This window comes from Pongo abelii, chromosome 19 (assembly GCF_028885655.2).
Source record: "Pongo abelii isolate AG06213 chromosome 19, NHGRI_mPonAbe1-v2.0_pri, whole genome shotgun sequence".
In the NCBI taxonomy this organism is placed as follows: Eukaryota; Metazoa; Chordata; class Mammalia; order Primates; family Hominidae; genus Pongo; species Pongo abelii.
The window spans coordinates 79,030,913-79,050,849 of NC_072004.2; the positions used below are offsets into that span (position 1 = coordinate 79,030,913).

At 46.1% G+C, this 19,937-nt stretch overlaps 1 protein-coding gene across 2 annotated transcripts in view; it reads left to right on the forward strand.

Annotated features, from left to right (window-relative positions):
* The window catches only part of DCAF7 (DDB1 and CUL4 associated factor 7), a 45,114-nt gene extending 25,724 nt beyond the window's left edge, over positions 1–19,390 (forward strand). The window contains exons 2-8 of one of the 2 annotated variants that reach the window (XR_008515673.2): positions 3,592–3,750; positions 4,457–4,568; positions 4,947–5,065; positions 8,628–8,837; positions 10,339–10,456; positions 14,116–14,353; positions 19,327–19,390. Coding sequence is in view for 1 of the 2 variants with exons in the window: in XM_002827694.6 (XP_002827740.1) it covers positions 3,592–3,750; positions 4,457–4,568; positions 4,947–5,065; positions 8,628–8,837; positions 10,339–10,456; positions 14,116–14,288 (891 nt within the window). In the remaining variant the exon portion in view is untranslated. Of the gene's footprint in view, positions 1–3,591; positions 3,751–4,456; positions 4,569–4,946; positions 5,066–8,627; positions 8,838–10,338; positions 10,457–14,115 lie in introns of both variants that reach the window. The other variant, XM_002827694.6, reaches the window with a different exon arrangement.
* Positions 19,391–19,937: the final 547 nt, after the last annotated feature.

The following is a 19,937-nucleotide window of genomic DNA, read 5'->3' on the forward strand; positions in this document are numbered from 1 at the left end:
TGTAGTGAGCTGTGATCGAGCCACTACACTCCACCCTGGGTGACAAGCAAGATCCTGTCTTAAAAATAATAAATTAAATAAAACACAATTTCATTTATAATAACATAAAACTTATGTAGAAATCAAGTTAATGGGCCAGGCGCAGTAGCTCATGCCAATAATCCTAGAATTCTGTCAGGCTGAGATGGGCAGATCACTTGAGGTCAGGAGTTTGAGACCAGCCTGGCCAACATGGTGAAACCCTGTCTCTACTAAAAAATAAAAATAAAAATAAAAATTAGCCAGGCGTGGTCGCGCATGCTGTAATTCCAGCAACATGGGAGGCTGAGGCAGGAGAATAGCTTGAACCTGGGAGACGGAGGTTTCAGTAAGCGGAGATCATGCCTCTACACTCCAGCTGAGGCGACAGAGCGAGACTCAGTCTCAGAAAAAGAAATAAATAAAATTAATGAAAGAATCATAAGAAGTACACTGAAAACTTTAAAATATTGCTGAAAGAAATTAAAGAAGGCAGCCGGGCGCGGTGGTTCATGCCTGTAGTAATCCCAGCACCCTGGGAGGGCGAGACAGGCAGATCACTTGAGGCCAGGAGTTAGCGACCAGCCTAGATGACATGGCAAAACCCCATCTCTACTAAAAATACAAAAATTGCCTGAGTGTGGTGGTGCGCACCTGTAGTCCCAGCTGAGGCATGAGAATCGCTTGAACCTGGGAGGCAGAGGTTGCAGTGAGCCAAGATCGTGCCACTGCACTCCAGCTTGGGTGCTAGAGCGAGACTCTGTCTCAAAAAAAAAGAAAGAACTTAAAAAAGGCCTAAATTAATGGAGAAATGTGCTATGTTTATGGGTTGGAAGACTTAATATTGTAAGATGTCAGTTCTCCCCAAACTGCTCGATAGATTCAACACAATCCCAATCAGAATCTCAGCAGGCTTTTTGTAAAATTCGACAAGCTGATTGTAAAATGTACATGGAAAAGCAAAAGTAGAGAATAGGAAAACAATTTTGAAACAGAAGAACAAAGTTGGAGAACTCACTGTCTGATTTTAGAACTTACTAGAAAGCTACTATAATCAAGACAGTTTGCCTACTAGCAAACAGATAGGCAAATAGATAATGGAACAGAATAGAGTCCAGAAATAGATGAACAAATACATGGTCAACTGATTTTCAGTAAAGGGGTCAAGGTAATTCAAAGGAGAAAGAATTCTCAACCAATGATGCTGGAACAGTCAGACATTCATATGTAAAAAAGCAAACCTTGTTCGGGAGCGGTAGCTCACGCCTGTAATGCTAGCACTTTGGGAGGCCGAGGCGGGTGGATCACCTGAGGTCAAGAGTTCGAGACTAGACTGGCCAAAATGGTGAAGACCCTTCTCTACTAAAAATATTAAAAAATTAGCCGGGCGTAGTGGCACATGCCTGTAGTCCCAGCTTTTAGGAGGCAGAGAGGTAGGAGAATGGCTTGAACCCAGGAGATGGAGGTTGCCATAAGCCAAGATTGTGCCATTGCACTCCAGCCTGGGTGACAAGAGCGGAAACTCCATCTCAAAAAGAAAAACAACAACAACAAAAAGCAAACCTTGATTCATATCTTGTACCATATAAAACTTTAACTTGAAATGACTCAGAGACCTAAATATGAAGCCTAAAACTAGAAAACTTTTAGAAGGAAACATAGGGAAAAATATTTGGGATCTGGGATTAGGCAAAGATTTCTTAACTAGGACATAAATTTTCTGGACGCGGTGGCTTACGCCTGCAATCCCAGCACTTTGGGAGGCCAAGCCGGGAGGATCGCTTGAGCCCAGAAGTTCAAGACCAGCCTGGGCAACATAAGGAGACCCCATCTCTACAAAAAATTTAGAAATTAGCTGGGTGTGGTGGCACATGCCTGTGGTCCCAGCTGCTCGGGAGGCTGAAGCTGGAGGATTGCTTAAGCCCAGGAGGTTGAGCCTGCAGTGAACCATGATTGCACCACTGCACTGGAACCAGTGCAACAGAGTGAGACCCTGTCTCAAAAACCCAAAATTATAGTGCCACATTGCACATAATGCAATATTATTCAGCAGTAGAAAAGCAACTACTGATACACACAAGAACATGGATGAATCTCAAGAGCAGTGTACTGAGTGAAAGTAGCCAGACACAAAGACTCAAGACCATCTGATTCTATTTATATGGTATTATGGAGAGACAAAACCATAGATCAGTGGCTACTTGGGGTAGGTATGAGGGGTTGACTGCAGAGGAGCCTGGGAGAACTTTCTGGGTTAATGGAAATGTTTTATTTCTTACTGTGGGGGTTATACAACTGTACATTTGCCAAAACTCATTTAACTGTACACTTGAGTGGGTTTTATTGTATGCAACTATACCTAACTTTGGGGGGAAAAATGTCTGGAAGATACTGGTGTCTGAGACTGAGGTCAGAAAGATGAGTAGAAGGAATTCTATTTTGTGTTGTCTGGTTAGTGCTTTTGCCCTTATTGTGGATCTTTACCAAATATCCCCACCATTCCATCTTCCAGTTGGAAGTTCATAAGCAAATGTACAGTTAGTGTCCCACTGAGCCAGATTGAGTTTGACAGCAAAGATTGGAAGTTAATGGTGGGCTAAAATTGACTCTAAGAAAAAGTGATCAGAGCTAGGTGGGACTTTCTCATCAATGGCGCCCACTTTTTTTGCAAGTCGCAGTGGTTTGGGCTCTCAAACGGTCATTTGACATACCTTTATGTGTAAACATAATGAGCCAGTGTTGAGTTTGGGGTTGGTGAGGGTTGTGCACTATTGGATTTTTAAGTGAGCATTAGTTTGTTTAATGAAATTGCAAAGGGTGTTTCATATTCCTGGCCCCTGAGCACCAAATGTCCTAAGCACTTCAGTCATTGTGGCAGCCAAGACCACCCCTGGTCATTTTCAAATACCTCAGGGGTTTCGGGGGAAGGTGTGCCTGGCCTGGCAGATAGTGCACTTATGTAGTTGGAGTCAAGAATGCAGACTTGAGTCAGAAAACCTGTAATCAAATCTTGTCTCTGTCTCCTACTGGCTTTGCAGTGTTGAGTGTAACCACCCCTTTGAGTCTGGGTGTCCTTGTCTGCCAGAGGATGGTTGGATTAGATGCCCTCTCATGACAATCGTTTTTGATTCTGCAGTTTAGTGTAGTACCGTGTCAAGACTTCTGTTACTGGTCAGGCATGGTGACTCATGTCTGTAATCCCAGCACTTTGGGAGGCTGAGGTGGGAGGATCAATTGAGCCCAGGAGTTCAAGGCCAGCCTGGGCAACATATGAGGCCTTGTCTCTACAAAAAATGAACAAAATTAGCTGTGTCTGGTGGTGCATGCCTCTAACCCCAGCTACTTAAGAGGCTGAGGTGGAAGGATCACTTGAGTCCAGGAGGTGGAGGCTGCATTGAGCTGTGGTCGCACCATTGCACTCCAGCCTGGGCAACAGAGCAAGATCTTGTCTTTAAAACAAAAAACAAACAAACAAACAAAAAGCAAAAAAAACCTCTGTCACTGACCAGGGATCTAACGTATTTGCTGTACTGCTCACAAATGCTTATGTGGCTCAACTTTGGTATGTTACAGGTTCAGCTTGTTGGTTTAGATGAGGAGAGTTCAGAGTTTATTTGCAGAAACACCTTTGACCACCCGTACCCCACCACAAAGCTCATGTGGATCCCTGACACAAAAGGCGTCTATCCAGACCTACTGGCAACAAGTGGCGACTATCTCCGTGTGTGGAGGGTAAGCAGATGCTTTATTAGCAGCCAGACAAGTGGGCTTTCTCAGCCTCAGCTGTTAGCAGTGAGAAGTCACAGAACAGACGGGTCAGAGGCAGCAAGTGTCATTGCAGCACGGGAGAAGCAAGTGAAGCTTAAATGGACTGGCCTCGTTTGGCTCAGCAGATTTTCTAGTATATCAAGTCAAGATTCCATGAGGTCTGGCTGCTGGCTGCAGTCAGCTCAGTCAACCCAAGGTGACGATGATAGCCTTCAGTGGAGGTGGGAATACTTGGGAACTCATATTCTGTTTGTAGCCAAGGTATTTTTGAGTAAACTAAATGAAATACCAGGCCATTGATTCTGATAAAGTGTGTGAGTGGATCTTGGAGGCTTCCCTCCACCCTCAGCTGAGCTCATCAGCAGCAGCGTCCTCTGTAGCATGGGCGTGGCCTTAGTACACCTGTGCAGAGGTTCCAGGCTGGGCAAAGTGAGAAGACCTCTCCTCTAGGAAGGTGCAGGGATGAAAATGTAGAAAACAAAGCTGGGCAGAGGAGAAAGTATGGGAAAAAGTAGCATTCAGGGAGTCCTGGGTTTATTACTGTTTTTGATAAAAATGTTTTCCCCTCATGTCTTATGTTTGCTAAGATATTTTCTAAACAGGGATTTTTTAAAAGGCTTTTTATGAGGATAAGACTGGCTGATTTTTTAAAAAATTCTTGTTCCTTCAGGTTGGTGAAACAGAGACCAGGCTGGAGTGTTTGCTAAACAATAATAAGAACTCTGATTTCTGTGCTCCCCTGACCTCCTTTGACTGGAATGAAGTGGATCCTTATCTTTTAGGTAAGGGAGTTAGGGAGTACGTATTTCAGCTGGAAGAAGCCAAAATACATTTTCTCAGATGTCACACTGGGCCATACATCATCCTAGAACAAGGCTCAGTGGGAAGTAGGCTAGGCGTGGAATGTGGTTATTTATTAATTCCTTTGTGTGGGTGAGCTTTCCGTGTGTGTAGATCTTGTCTCTCCAGTTAGAATCTAAGGTCCTGTGGTGAGGAGTGAAGACCTGACTTCTGTGTGGCTCTGCCGGTAGCCCCCACCTTGTTTTCTGTAGTCTTTATGGTATGCTGCTCCCTGGGCTGAGCAGATGAGTAGACACAGGAGGGAAGCTTGCCTGAGAACCTTGGTCCCGTTAGCCCTGACTTGCACTGGTTGTTTGCAGGTACCTCAAGCATTGATACGACGTGCACCATCTGGGGGCTGGAGACAGGGCAGGTGTTAGGGCGAGTGAATCTTGTGTCTGGCCACGTGAAGACCCAACTGATCGCCCATGACAAAGAGGTAACGATGCTTTTCCATTTCATCTTTCCTCAAATGCTTCCTGTGCCTTCCGCATAGGAAGAGGTCAGATTGTTCTCTCATAGTTCTGCAATTTATGTAGAAAATCATAACATAACATCTTCTTGTCTAAATTGACAATAGTAATGTATCAAAAACGGGAAAACAGCACTATTGTAAACTAATGCTTTTTTTTGGCTAATGTAAATGACCTATTCTACGGTCTGTCATTGTTCTTTTCATGCCAGAGGTTGCTTTTTTAAAATAACAAAGTCTCTTATAGAGGAGCTGGGAACTGATGTGATTAGAAAATAACTTTAGAGTAATACTTATCTTGAAACAGATTAGATTTGGGGAGGGAGGAAGGAAGGGAGACAGGAAGAGAAAAAATTTTCTGAGAGACAAACCTAATTATTCATTTTTCTCTATAAATGTTTTACCAAATCCTAGTATGTTCACTTAATCTTTATACTTTCATTATTGTTGGCAATGGAGGCAATGGAATATATTTGACTTTGATGGTATGCTTCTGTGTTTATTGGGAAAACTGAGGAGAGCTATTTGTGATTGCTTTTTTTTTTTTTTTTTTTTTTTGAGACAAAGTTTTCCTCTTGTTGCCCAGGCTGGAGTGCAGTGGCGCAATCTGGGCTCACTGCATCCTCCGCCTTCCGGGTTCAAGCGATTCTCCTGCCTCAGCTTCCGGAGTAGCTGAGATTACAGGTGTCCGCAACCACGCCTGGCTAATTTTTGTATTTTTTAGCAGAGACGGGATTTCACCATGTTGGCCAGGATGGTCTCGAACTCTCCTGACCTCAGGTGATCCACCCACCTCGGCCTCCCAAAGTGCTGGGATTACAGGCGTGAGCCACCGCGCCTGGCCAATTGCATTTTAATCAAAGCATTCTTCTCAGTGATTTTGGAAAATCCCCAGAAGTCTTTTCCTACTAGAGCCGTTGCATGCTCCTGGTACTCTCATCTCCTGTGGGTACTATTTCCTGTTCTTTTCTACCTTACCCTGCACAGCTAGGGGTATTAATATCTATACAGATAAAAAGAATGCCTTGACCTTAGGTCAGAAACTTGAGGTTGTCAACAGTATAGGAAGATGTGACCCAGGTTATCATTCTTAGTAAGGGGTTGTCTTTGGCTTTCTATACTCCTGAGGGTAAGCCCTGTTACAAGACTTCTAGAGTTGACTGCTGCTAAACCAGGGGTCAAATGAAGAGTTTGTCCCACAGAGAGGACCAATAAGGAACTTCTGGAAACCCTCTTGGCATCAAGTTGAACAAGCTGCTACATTTTAGTTATATGACAGCTTAGCCTGCTGTTGTCTGTTAGGTCCAACCCAGAAAATGGGAACTACTCTCAAGTATTTGAACTGCAGGGATTTAATCCAGGGGCTGCTTATACAGAAGATGGTAAAGCTGAGAAGCCACACAGGTAGCAGTGAGGTCATCCATAGAATGGGAGCAGCAGGAAGCTGCAGCTGCCTATAGGCCAGAGGGACCATGGGAGGAGGCAGGGTTCCTGGAGCCCAGGGGCTGGATTTACCTGGCAGACACTTCTAGGAACAGAGAGAGGGGAGGAGAAATACCTTAGCTTCTCCCTGCCTCCCATCATCCATTTTTCCACCAAAGCCTCCCATGGCTGAACCAGCCAGAAGCAGACAGCAGATCTGAGACCCTGCCAAATGCATGCTGTAGGAATCAGTTCTCTTGTGACACAGAGAAGAGCAGGGAGAAAGGCCAGGAATGGATCTTGACAGCAGACAGGCCTGGACTGGCAGCCTTGTCTTGAAGGAATAAACCTGAGAAAGGATAGTGGCTCTAGAGAAACAGTAATAGCACCTTTCTAGCACCTTTGATTTTTCTCAGTCCACTTTTCTCTAGGAAAAGACTTGTTTGGAAGGCTCTCATTGATACCTGGCAGATCAGTGTAGAAGAGGGTTTAGTGTACTTGGGAGTTGTCACCTTCCCTTGGTTTCCCAGTGAACCATGCTAGCGGAGCACTGAAGGAGCAGTCACTTAGAGCCGAAAGAGCATTACACACTCGGCCACACTGCCCATGGCACCTGTGGGATCTCTGTCCCTGAGGGTTACCAGGAGCTGGCATCGGGGGGTATACATACTGATCAACATGGCTGTGCCTGAAAGCAGCTGTACAGTACTAGACAAAGCCTCGATCTGTCAGGCATGTCAGGCCTGAGTGCCTCCTTGTTGATGACTGGCCCGGTCCCTTTTGAACCACTTCTACTTCCTGCCATAGAAAGACAAGCATAATTTCTTCATAGCCAGAAAAAAAAGGAATTCATGAGGTTAAATAGCAATAGATGCTCATTTGGCAGTGTCCCTCTGTAGGCAGAACCTCAACACCAGAGCTGTAATATTTAGTGAGAAATTCTAGTCATGTCTCCCCAGAAGTCAGCTGTCATTATCCCCAGAAGATGAGTTTTGTTTGGCATTAGTTTTTCTGTTTCTCTCTCTACTTGTCTGTCTCTGGCTCTCTCTTCGTCCCTCTTCGTCCTTTTTTTTTTTTTTTTTTTTAAGACAGAGTTTCGCTCTGTCCCAGGCTGGAGTACAATGGCGTGATCTCGGCTCACTGTAATCTCTGCCTCCCGGGTTCAAGCGATTCTCCTACCTCAGCCTCCTGTGTAGCTGGGATTACAGGCGCCAGCCACCATGCCCAGCTAATTTTTTTGTATTTTTAGTAGAGATGGGGTTTCACCATGTTGGCCCGGATGGTCTTGATCTCTTGACCTTGTGATCCGCCCACCTCAGCCTCCCAAAGTGCTGGGATTACAGGTGTAATCTGCACCTGGCCTTCGTCCTTTCTCTGAAGCTCTCCATTGCCCTCTGCCTCTGTTTCCTCATAGACGTTAGTGATATGCAATGTTTGCAGCAAATAAAAGCAGAAAACAGTGATTCAGAACCTAAATTGATTCACTTATGATCACAAACCAACTAGGAGAAGAAACAACATGTCCTAGGACAAGAGGGTGCTATTAAACCTATTTGTGAATACAGGAACATCTAGGCCTCCCATGACTCAAAATTTCTGTTACCTCTTTCTTGCAAATGAGTCTCAGGTCCAGGTTTCACAGTAGAATCAGCTTGGCTGCTATTAAGTGGCCACAGGAGGGCTGCTTTCACCTCTGTGATTGATGATCTAGGCCTTAATGGGCTCATCGTAGACCTGCCTCTGGTTGTGCACAAGGCCCAGGAAATAAATGTCTCATTCTTGTCGTGTAGCAGAAGACAGCCACTATTCTGTTGGTCAGCAGGGTATGTGCCTTTGTTTTATCACAGGGGTTGGAGGAAGAAGACTTGGAAAGCAGGAATGTGGGAAGAAGCCAGCCAATTTCTATAGCAGAATGATCTTCCATCTTTGGGAAGCCACTGATATTAGAGCTCTCTGGTTTCAGTACTCACAGACGCTGTTTGGGCTTCATTTACCTGCTTTTGTGTCATGAGCGAGGTTTAGATGAACTGGACGTGGCAGATTTCCCTCCTATAGGAAGAAGAGGTAATGGATCTGAATCTGACCAGAGCTTCTTGTTCACCAACAGGTCTATGATATTGCATTTAGCCGGGCCGGGGGTGGCAGGGACATGTTTGCCTCTGTGGGTGCTGATGGCTCGGTGCGAATGTTTGACCTCCGCCATCTAGAACACAGCACCATCATTTACGAAGACCCACAGCATCACCCACTGCTTCGCCTCTGCTGGAACAAGCAGGACCCTAACTACCTGGCCACCATGGCCATGGATGGAATGGAGGTGAGCACTCCCCTCAGGCTACCATGGGCCCTGCCTAACTCCAGCACTGCTTAGTATATCTAGAAGGCTTGTTCTCAACTGGAGCAGTTTGGCCCCCGGAGTATCTTTGGGAATGTCTGGAGGCATTTTTGATTGTCACAGCTCTGGAGACGCAGTTGGTACTATGGCATCTAGGGGGTAGAGACCAGGGAGGCTGCTAAATATCCTACAGTGCCCAGGACAGTCCCCCAGCAAAGTATATCCTACCTAAAATGACAGCAGTCCCGGGACTGAGAAAGCCTAACCTGGAATAAGAATTATTTGTTAAGAACTTTTAATTTTTGAAGAGTTGGAGGTAGAGCCAGGAAAAGCAATATCTAAAGAGTAAACCAAATCGTACGTGCCTATGGTGCTGAGTGAAAAAGCAGATTTTCCCTTCTGTAGTCTGGACAGATTCATCTAGCTTTAGCAAACAGATGTAGAAATGGCAGCTCTCTGGCCAGGCCTCTGGCTCACGCCTGTAATCCTAACACTTTGGGAGGCCGAGGCGGGTGGATCACGAGGTCAAGAGATCGAGACCATCCTGGCAACCTGGCGAAACCTCGTCTCTACTAAAAATACAAAAATTAGCTGGGTGTGGTGGTGTATGCCTGTAGTTCCAGCTATTCGGGAGGCTGAGGCAAGAGAATCGCTTGAACCTGGTAGGCAGAGGTTACAGTGAGCCAAGATTGTGCCATTGCACTCCAGCCTGGGAGATAGAGCAAGACTCCGTCTAAAAAAAAAAAAAAAAAAGGCCAGGCACGGTGGCTCACACGTGTAATCCCAGCACTTGGGGAGGCCAGGGTGGGCGGATCACAGGTCAGGAGATCGAGACCATCCTAGCTAACATGGTGAAACCCCATCTCTACTAAAAAAATACAAAACATTAGCCAGGCCTGGTGGTGGGCACTTGTAGTTCCAGCTACTTGGGAGGCTGAGGCAGGAGAATGGCTTGAACCTGGGAGGCGGAGCTTGCAGTGAGCAGAGATCACGCCACTGCACTCCAGCCTGGGCGACAGAGCAGGCTCTGTCTCAAAAAAAAAGAAAAACAAATGGCAGCTCTTTCTAGTCTGTTACTTGATAAGAGGTGAATTGTGGGTGGGGAGAATGCATTGGTTGTCCTTGGTTTGGTGGCGCTAGCACCTCAGATTCTGCTTTGGCTGGGCTCTCATTCCATTCATCTGAGATGCATAGAATTCTTACCACATGCACCTGCTGGGACCCAGGATTACCCAGACTCCTGTTGCCTGCTTCTGCATCTCCCCTATCAGTCTAAAGGCCCAGCGTTGCTCAAGATAGAGACTTTAAACTACCCGTGTCCTTTGTCTTCTTTTCCCTCAATCCTATGGAAATCCTGTCTCTAGTTCTTTAAATCCACAAATGAAAAATTATGCCTAAAAATATTTTTGCATGTGGATAGTATTTTTTGTTTTTTTCTGTGAAACTCTGATGATCCCAGGCCTTTTACTTGCTATTTCCGCAGGTGGTGATTCTAGATGTCCGGGTTCCCTGCACACCTGTCGCCAGGTTAAACAACCATCGAGCATGTGTCAATGGCATTGCGTGGGCCCCACATTCATCCTGCCACATCTGCACTGCAGGTAATCATGGTGGGGAGAAAGAAATCTGGGAGGGATGGAGGAAATCTATTCTCTTGGCTCCTTAGAATTGTAGTTGTTACTGTTTTCTAAGGACAGTCTTGAGAGATTTATACAAAATGACTAGTTGGAGCCTCTCCACACTTGTGAAATTCAATCAGTACAAATTTTTAGACGATCTTGTACCCTCATGGACATCAGAACATCTTCATATATGATTTACAACATGTGTCAGTTATAGGGCTGTGCCTTGTACTGTCCCCCTGCAATCTGGGTGGCACAGAGGACTCAATTCCAGGAATATGGGGAAAGGGAGGCATCCCTCATGGATGTAACAGAATCTTTGGGACTGCGAAGATCAACATCTCCATGGGACCTTTCAGGTTTCACTATAACAAACCCACAGTGAGCTCTGGATGCATCGGAGGGCCCCACAGAACTTTGCCTGGTTGTGGTTTGTGACTTGTGGTTTTCATTTCACTTTTCCCAGACCAAAGCTAGCACCCCTTACTGGCTGGGCGCAGTGGCTCATGCCTGTAATCCCAGCACTTTGGGAGGCTGAGGCGGGTGGATCACCTGAGGTCAGGAGTTCGTGACCAGCCTGACAAACATGGTGAAACCCCGTCTCTACTAAAAATACAAAAAAAATGAGCCAGGCATGGTGGCACGCACTTGTAGTCCAAGCTACTCAGGAGGCTGAGGCAGGAGAAGCACTTCAACCCAGGAGGTGGAGGTTGCATTGACCGGAGATTACGCCACTGCCCTCCAGCCAGGGCAACAGAGCAAGACTCTGTCTCCAGAAAAAAAAAAGTACCCCTTAAAAATATGTTGGGCCAGGCACAGCGTTTCAGGCCTGTAATTGCAGCACTTTGGGAGGCTAAAGTGGGAGGACTGCTTGAGGCCAAGAGTTCAAGACCAGCCTGGGCAGTATAGTGAGACCTCATCTCTACAAAAAGTTAAAAAAAACTGTCTGGGTGTGGTGGTGAATTCCTGTAGTCCCAGCTACTTAGAGGCTGAGGTGAGAGGATCCCTTGAGCCCAGGAGTTTGAGGTTACAGTGAGCTATGATTGTGCCACTGCACTCCAGCCTGGGCAACCAATCAAGACCCTGCCTCTAAAATAAATTTTAAAAAAAGAAAAGAAAGGCTGGGTGCGGTGGCTCACACCTGTAATACCAGCACTTTGGGAGGCCGAGGCAGGTGGATCACGAGGTCAGGAGATCAAGACCATCCTGGCCAACATGGTGAAACCCAGTCTGTACTAAATACAAAAATTAGCTGGACGTGGTGGCACGTGCCTGTAGTCCCAGCTACTCGGGAGGCTGAGGCAGGAGAATCGCTTGAACCCGGGAGGTGGAGGTTGCAGTGAGCTGAGATCGTGCCACTACCCTCCAGCCTGGTGACAGAGTGAGACTCCGTCTCAAAAAAAAAAAAAGAAAAGAAAAATATGCTGGTTGTCAATGCACTTTTATTGTAGAAATAATGCCAATCTGTTATTTAAATTGAAAACAGTACAGAAGCATATTTAAGAGCAAGGTGAAAGTCATCTTTTCTCCTTCCTATATCATTTCTGCCTCCATCCCCCTCTGCATAGATGACCTCTATCAACAGGTAATGTGTCTCCTTCCAGACCCTTTTGGTATACTTTCAGGGATGTACATCCATGCCCCCAAATACAACTATATACTTCTTCCTTTTGCACTGATAGGATTCTGTCCTAGCCCTGTGGTGTTTTGCTCCTTAAGTTTTTTAGTGTGTTTTTTTTCTTCCCCTCACTAATCAGGAGCCTTATAATGGACAAGGTTTGTTATGGAGCCCAAGAAGCAATGTACTCTGGTGTTTTTCTGCCATTTGAGCATTATTTGGAAGGCATGAAGCTTTTCCTGATTTTGGCCCTCTGCTCATGCCTGTATGTCTCCTTGAAGAGCAGCTGGGGGCCTGCTGCTGCCTTCTGTACCTCAGACTGTGGTCTGTCTTCTTCATTATTGCCCTCTTTTTTTTTTTTCCAGGGGTGTGGATAGGGAGGGATAGAAGAAGCAGAAAAGAAAGGTGTCATCCATTATTCATGGAAAGCAGGACTGGCCCCGTAGAAGCCCCATTTGCTGCTCCTGGCTGCTGCCTTTGTCCGGCTCGCTGTTGTTTTGTGTGTTGCACCTGCCTTGAGCCCCTTCAACCGAAGGAGCTGTTGCTCAAGTGTACTCGGTTGAGCATTGAGGAAAAGGGGCTGAGTGCTTTAGAGGTGCAATTCCCTGACCTCTTGGCATTGATTGTCCCTGGGAGAGGGATCTTGCACCTGGCCCAGACTATGCGGCCTTGGCAGGAGACTAGTATTGCCCACAATTAGCCTATTAGGGTTTAGTTTATTCAGATTTTCTGTATATCTGAGACCAACTTTCATCAGAATGCATGGCAGAGTCAGGGTACACTGCAGCTCTGAAGGCCATTGTCTTTTTTTTTTCTTTTTTAAAAATTAACTTACTATTTTGATTATAAAAGTAATATAGGCCAGGTGCGGTGGTTCATGCCTGTAATCCCAGCATTTTGGGAGGCCGAGGCAGGAGAATCGTTTGAACCTGGGAGGCTTTGGTTACAGTGAGCCGAGATTGCACCATTGCACTCAAGCCTGGGCAACAGAACGAGACTCCATTTAAAAAAAAAAAAAAAAGTAATATGAGCACATTACGGATCACTTAGGAACTAGAGAAAAGTAAACATAAATCCTAACCTTGCCATCTTAGTATTGCCATCATTCTCATTTTAATGTATTTCCTTCTAGTTATTTTTCATGTGCTTTTATATATTTAAGGCGATTACCATCTTTCCGGTGTTTCCCATAGCTATTTTCTTGGATTTTGTTTGTTTGTTTGTTTTGAGATGAAGTCTCACTCTGTCGCCCATGCTGGAGTGCAGTGGTATGAGCTCGGCTCACTGCAACCTCTGCCTCCTGAGTTCAAGCAATTCTCCTGCCTCAGCCACCCGAGTAGCTGGGATTACAGGTGTGTGCCACCACACCTGGCTAATTTGTATTTTTTTTTTTTTTTAAGTAGAGATGGGTTTCACCATGTTGGCCAGGCTGGTCTTGAACTTCTGACCTCAGGTGATCTGCCTGCCTCAGCCTTCCAAAGTGCTGGGATTACAGGTGTGAGCCACCATGCCTGTCCAGGAAAGAATTTTTTAACAGCACATATCAGCACTACTTTATCAGTCTTCTATATAACACCTCACTGAAGCATAAATGTCCATCAAACAGGGAAGAAACGCTCTCATTATATTGAATGATCAGAGAAGGATCTTTGTAACCACTCAAGTATTTTAAGCGGCTGCAAATGACATGTTTGGTATCCCCTTGTCCACTCCTGATACCTGACCCAGATGAGAAGGACTCATTAGTGCAGTGGATAGAGCCTGGGGACATCTGGGAGATGGAGTCAGGGCCTAGATTTGAGTTCTGGCTCTGCCACTCACTTGGCTGAATAGCTGTGTGATTTGGAACAAGTGCCTTAACATTTCCGAATCTCGATTTCCTCATCGATAAAATGGGGGCTTAAAATAGAACTGCCATCATGGGGGTGCTTTGTAAACTGTGACTTGCTCCTGAAATGCAGGGATCATCATCCCCATTGCCTCACTTGTGACCTTGCTTGCTGGCTTTCTTTGTACCTAGCGGATGACCACCAGGCTCTCATCTGGGACATCCAGCAAATGCCCCGAGCCATCGAGGACCCTATCCTGGCCTACACAGCTGAAGGAGAGATCAACAATGTGCAGTGGGCATCAACTCAGCCCGACTGGATCGCCATCTGCTACAACAACTGTCTGGAGATACTCAGAGTGTAGCGTTGGTGGCGCTGTGCCCACGAGGCAGGGGCTTTTGTGTTTCCTGCCTCTGCCCCACCCCCAAAGTAAGAAGAAACATGTTTCCAGTGGCCAGTATGTCTTTCATTGCTTTGCACCCACTGTTACCAGAAGCTGCTCTAGGAGTTCCTGGCCAGTTACCCCATCGCCCTCTGTGGCAGACTCAGTGCTGTGTGGCGCCTCCTCAGCCCAGGGCTGAGTTTTAAGATTTTCTCTCCTTTCCTCTTCTCCTTTGGTTCCTCAATTAAAAATGTATGTATATTTGTTTGTCAGGCGTTGTGTTGAGGAGCAGTTCACACACTGGCTGTGTCTATTCCTCTGCCCAGGTGTCTCTGTCTGTTTGCTGCCCAAGGCAGCAGTCCACGTCTCGTCCATGTCCATGTTCGTGTTAGCACTTACGTGGGAACAAATACCAATTTGTCTTTTCTCTTAGTATCAGTGTGTTTAACAAATTTTAACTTTGTATATTTGTTATCTATCAGGCTAATTTTTTTATGAAAAGAATTTTACTCTCCTGCTTCATTTCTTTGTCTTATAGTCCTCCCTCTTTGCACCTTCTTCTCTTCCCTCAGTGCCTGGAGCTGGTACTGGTCCCCTGGCCCCATGAGCAGTTTGCCTTCTTGAGTCACTGCCTGAATAGTACATACCTGACCGAGAGTCCAAACCACCTTGGTGCTCTGAAGTCCACTGACTCATCACACCTTTCTTAGCCTGGCTCCTCTCAAGGGCATTCTGGGCTTCTAAACAGACATAGGAAGCCTCTGTTTACCCTGAAGCACCACTGTCCAGCCCCATTGGTTCCCACTGGGAGCATGGTAGAGCTGAGAGAGACAGGCTCTCAGGGTACCTGACTTGAGGGGAATTATTTCAGGAAGCTGAACTTCAAGCATATTTCCAGTACATTCTTTCAGAGTTTGTTTTTCCATCCAAATATAAGCCCCAGGCCATTCCACTTAGTGTCTTTTCAATGATAGGCAAGAATGATATCTGAGTTGAACTTCGGTGCTTCTGTTGGTTGAGTTTACTGTGCCTGGTGGTATATTGGGCATTCTTTGGATTGAGTGCTCTGAGGTGAGAGAGTCTTCCCGAGAGGCATCCTGTCTGTGCTTCCAACCCTGAACAAGACCTTACATGAGAGATGGACTGATGGACTGCGGCAATCCCGGGCTGTCAAGTGGATAGATAGTTAAAAAGCATTATACTGTGGGTAATGAAAAGGGAGGAAAAAAAAAAGAAGGAAAAGGCATTATAGACCCCCAGGGTCAGCCAGTTAAGAGCTCTACCCACACCTGTGAACCCCTCTCTCCCCCAGTTTAGGTTCTGAGCAGTATTAGACTTGCAGCCTGCAGTTGTCTTTTGACTTGCAGGCCGCAGGTGTCTTTCCGTTATGTGAATGAGTTCCGTGGAGGGGCATGTGTGTGATTCCACCGTTAGATGAGCCCTTGGGGCAGGCAGTTTGGGACGTGCTCTTGGGGGAAAGTTGGCTGGTTCCTTGCACTCTGCTCCTACCTGAAGGTTTTTAAGTCCGTCTGAATTGCTCATCTGAGATTAGTAGAGTAGCAGGCCTGAAGAACGATGGTTTTGTCCTCTTTTGCTCTCACCTGCTTGAGAAGTAAAACAGTAACTTTGTTCTTCTGGGCCCTTAAGCTTTTTTGGTTAAGTCTTCCTTTTCAGAAGTAGATGTCATTATATGCCAAAAGTCTAGCTCTTTGCTTTACCATACAGGGACCTGTCCCAAAGAAAAAGACTTTTTTTAGCCAGTGTATTTCCCCTTCTACCCTTTTACTTTGTTGTCCTGATTTTAGGACTCTGGCTGGCCATGTGCTTGTGGTTGCCTCTCCTGCATTTGCCACTGGATTTGCACTGCATCATTTGGAGATACAAAGCGAGCAGTTCTTGGTCAGAACCCTCCTCTGCTTTTCATTGTGTTTGTTAATGGTTACTGGGTCCTTCTCTCAAGGGTAGCAAGGCCAAACTGATGGCTGCTTGTTTAGGAGGCCATCAGTTCCTTCCTGTGGAGAAGGGTCTGAAATGGAAGTCAGTGGTAGAAGGGGCTGGTCTGCTGGGCAGGGCTTACATCCACTGAGTTCTAAGATTCCTTTCCTGATCTGCACTTAGACGCCTGGTCTGTATGGTGGAATTTGTCAGCTGGAACTCAAAAACAACAACTTGAAAAAAAATAATAATTAGAACATATTTGCATAAGATAGCTATTTACTCTGGAAACCAACAACTTTTGAGATTTCCCTTGCCCTGTGGACGCCCAGCCCCTGTCATCCTTCCTTAGGTTCTGCAGTGCAGTCTTCCCCTGAATGCCACCGGGGACCCAGGGGAGACTCCACCCCTCTAAGCAAGCACACACATACTCACAGTTGATGAGTTGCTGGTCTTTGAGTCCTAGCTCTCTTACCCTCCCTTTACTCCACCAGCCCGACGACCCATGACTGAGGAGGGGATTTCTACAGTCTCAGGATTTAGAAAGCCTCTAAGCCAGCCATGCTCCAGAAAGCACCGATCTGTTGTAGTTGCAAAAACAACTCTCTGTAATTTGTTGAGGTTCTCAAATTGACAGCCAGCGAGACTGGGTGGGAGGCCCTGGATCTGTTCTCCCTGACTGCGGGAGGAGCAGCCACTAGGACTTTACCAGGAAGCCCACATGGAAGCGCCGCCAGGCTGTGGCCCAGCTGGTGATGGCCCTTTTGCTCCTGGCAGCCTGAGGCACAGCTGCCTGTATTGTCCTCATCTGTTCTGACGGAAGGATGGAGGTGCTGAATAAATTAGGCCTCAGGCCTCTACCACCAGAGAGCTGGAGAATGGGTCCACGTCATTCAAGACCTGAATTTTTTATGCTCAGGAGCATTGGAATCCTCTTCTTCCAGGGAGGAATTAGCCTACAAGGTTAGGACTTGAAGAGGGAAGATATTTAATAACTGGGCGAGGATGGGCGTGGTGGCTTACGCCTGTAATCCCAGCACTTTGGGAGGCTGAGGCAGCCAGATCACAAGGTCAGAAGATCGAGACCATCCTGGCTAACACGGTGAAACCCCATCTCTACTAAAAATACAAAAAAAAATAGCCGGGGGTGGTGGCGGGTGCCTGTAGTCCCAGCTACTTGGGAAGCTGAGGCAGGAGAATGGTGAGAACCTGGGAGGCGGAGCTTGCAGTGAGCCGAGATCGTGCCACTGCACTCCAGCCTGGGCGACAGAGCAAGACTCCGTCTCAAAAAATAAAAAATAAAAATAAAAATAGGTGAAAAATCCTTATAAATCCAGGATTGGCTCTGAGAGAACTGGCTAAGATTCAGGAAGAAACAAAAAATTCAGAATCCTACAAGGTTTTGATGACAATTAGGGCCGAAATTTTAGGAGGAGATGTAGGATGCAGGAGAAGATCAAAGTGTTTTCTTTAAATCAGAGGAGGAAATAGTAGAGGTCAGTGAAGGTCTGGGGTAGGGAAACATTCAGACTGTCCATTGCATGGCTGTGGAGTGAGACTGCCCTTAGCCTGGGTCAGCCTTCCTGGGCCATAAATTGGGCATCCGTGATGCTAGGTAACTATGGGAACAAGATGACAGCTTAGAGCAGCCATGGGTGATGTTTGGTGTAAAAAACCTACAGGCATTTGGGGTCCCATGATTGTTCCAGACCATGGCTCTTCCTGGTTGTGGGTTTGTTACAGAGCAGGAGAAGCAGAGGTTATTACAGTTATGCAGACTTTCCCCCTCCTTTTTCTCTTTTCTCTTCCCCTTGCTTTCCCACTGTTTCTTCCTGCTGCCACCTGGGCCTTGAATTCCTGGGCCGTGAAGACATGTAGGAGCTGCAGGGTTTACCACACGTGGGAGGGCAGCCCAGTACTGTCCCTCTGCCTTCCCCACTTTGAGAATATGGCAGCCCCTTCCGTTCCTGGCTTGGGGTAGGGGAGACCATTGAAGTAGAGGCCTCAAAGCAGACTTTTCCCTTTACTGTGTGTACTCCACGATGAAGAAGGAAGATCGTGCTTGATACTTAGATTGGTTTTCCCAGGGAAGAGGGCGGAGCAGAGCAAAGTCACTGTGAACCCTGGGCCAGGCCCTGGCTGGGCCAGCTCCTGAGAGCGTCTTGTGTTACAGACCCTTGCCCACTTCACCCACCTGCACCTTCTCCCCCTCCCACAGTGTCACTGCTGCTAATGGTCAAAGTCAAATGTGTGGCCACATGAGATGGGTCAGGTCCTCTGAGGCCACTTTCTGGATGTCATTTTTAAAATATGGAAGCATGCAGGTGCATTCCCAAAGAGGCTTGGACTGGTATATCCAACCAGAAGCAAATAAGCTAAAGAAAGTTTAAACTCAAGAAGAAAGATGTTGACAGTCTATGTAACAGCTGGAAAGTTTATAGGCACCCACCTTTGGGACAACCCAGTGATTATGAACATGTGATATCTACTATTTAAAAGAAATGTTCTCACTTCGGGTTGATTGTGGTATACCATGTGTTATGAAAATTGTTGAGCTGAAGCTTTGAATCGATTTAGTTGAGTCTGACTCGCTTGCTTTGGTTCCTGTGTATTTTACTACCCCTCTTGTCAGTGACTTTCCCTCCCCACCCCACCGAGAGTGAATTTGTAGCATGATTGTGTAAACCTCTATGTAGAAAATGGAGATTTCTTGCTCTGAAATGTTAAACTCTAACTGATCCATTTCTGTGCCCTTTAGCCTAGTATGTCTGAACTTCCATTCTTGTTATATATTTAAACTGTCCCTCTATATTATAGGTTTTGTGGCATCCACGGTCAGGTGGAGAGGAAGCTGCCCCTTGCAGAACTGTACTGTAATATTTTTCTTTTATAAATATTTTCACAGGACTGATTGTACACAGGGCTTGTAATAAAATTTTAACACTGTGCTGTGAAACAACTATGGGGAATCTCCATTGAAGGCTACTTCATGGGCACCTGAAAGTGGAGTGTTATAGCTATGACTTTCTATTTCTTGTTTCCTAAGTAAATTAAACCTAATTTTCACCCTTTCATTCTGTTTCAGCCTCCTGTATAAGAAGTACCGTATTTTCTGCCCATCATACTTTGTAATAAAACTTGAACATGTATAGATTGACTGAATTTCTTTTTGTGACGAATTCAGTTCTTCCCATTTTGTCACTTTGGTCATGTTCCATAGACAGTGGCAGTGCCCCAGCCCGAGCCGGGCAGTCTACTCATCACCTTTTATATCCTGTTTAGTCATTCACTTGTTAATTCAGTGGAGCACCTCCTCTATGCCAGGGGACATGGCCCTCAAGTTGGTTGCAGTCTACCAGAGGAGACATCTACATAAATACTTGTGGCCGGGCACAGTGGTCTGTGATCCCAGCTGAGGCATGGGGGTGGCTGAGGTGGGAGGATCACTTGAGGCCAGGAGTTCAAGACCAGCCTTGGCAACATAGCAAGACCCTGTCTCAATCAATTAGTAATTTTTATTTAAAAAAAATTTTTTTTTAGCCAGACTAAGATCTAAGACAAATCTTTTTTTTTTTTGCATTTCTTTTTTCTTGTCTTTTTTTTTTTTTTTGAGACAGGGTCTCGCTCTGTCACCCAGGCTGGAGTGCAATGGCGCGATCTCAGCTCACTGCAACCTCCGCCTCCTGGTTCAAGCTA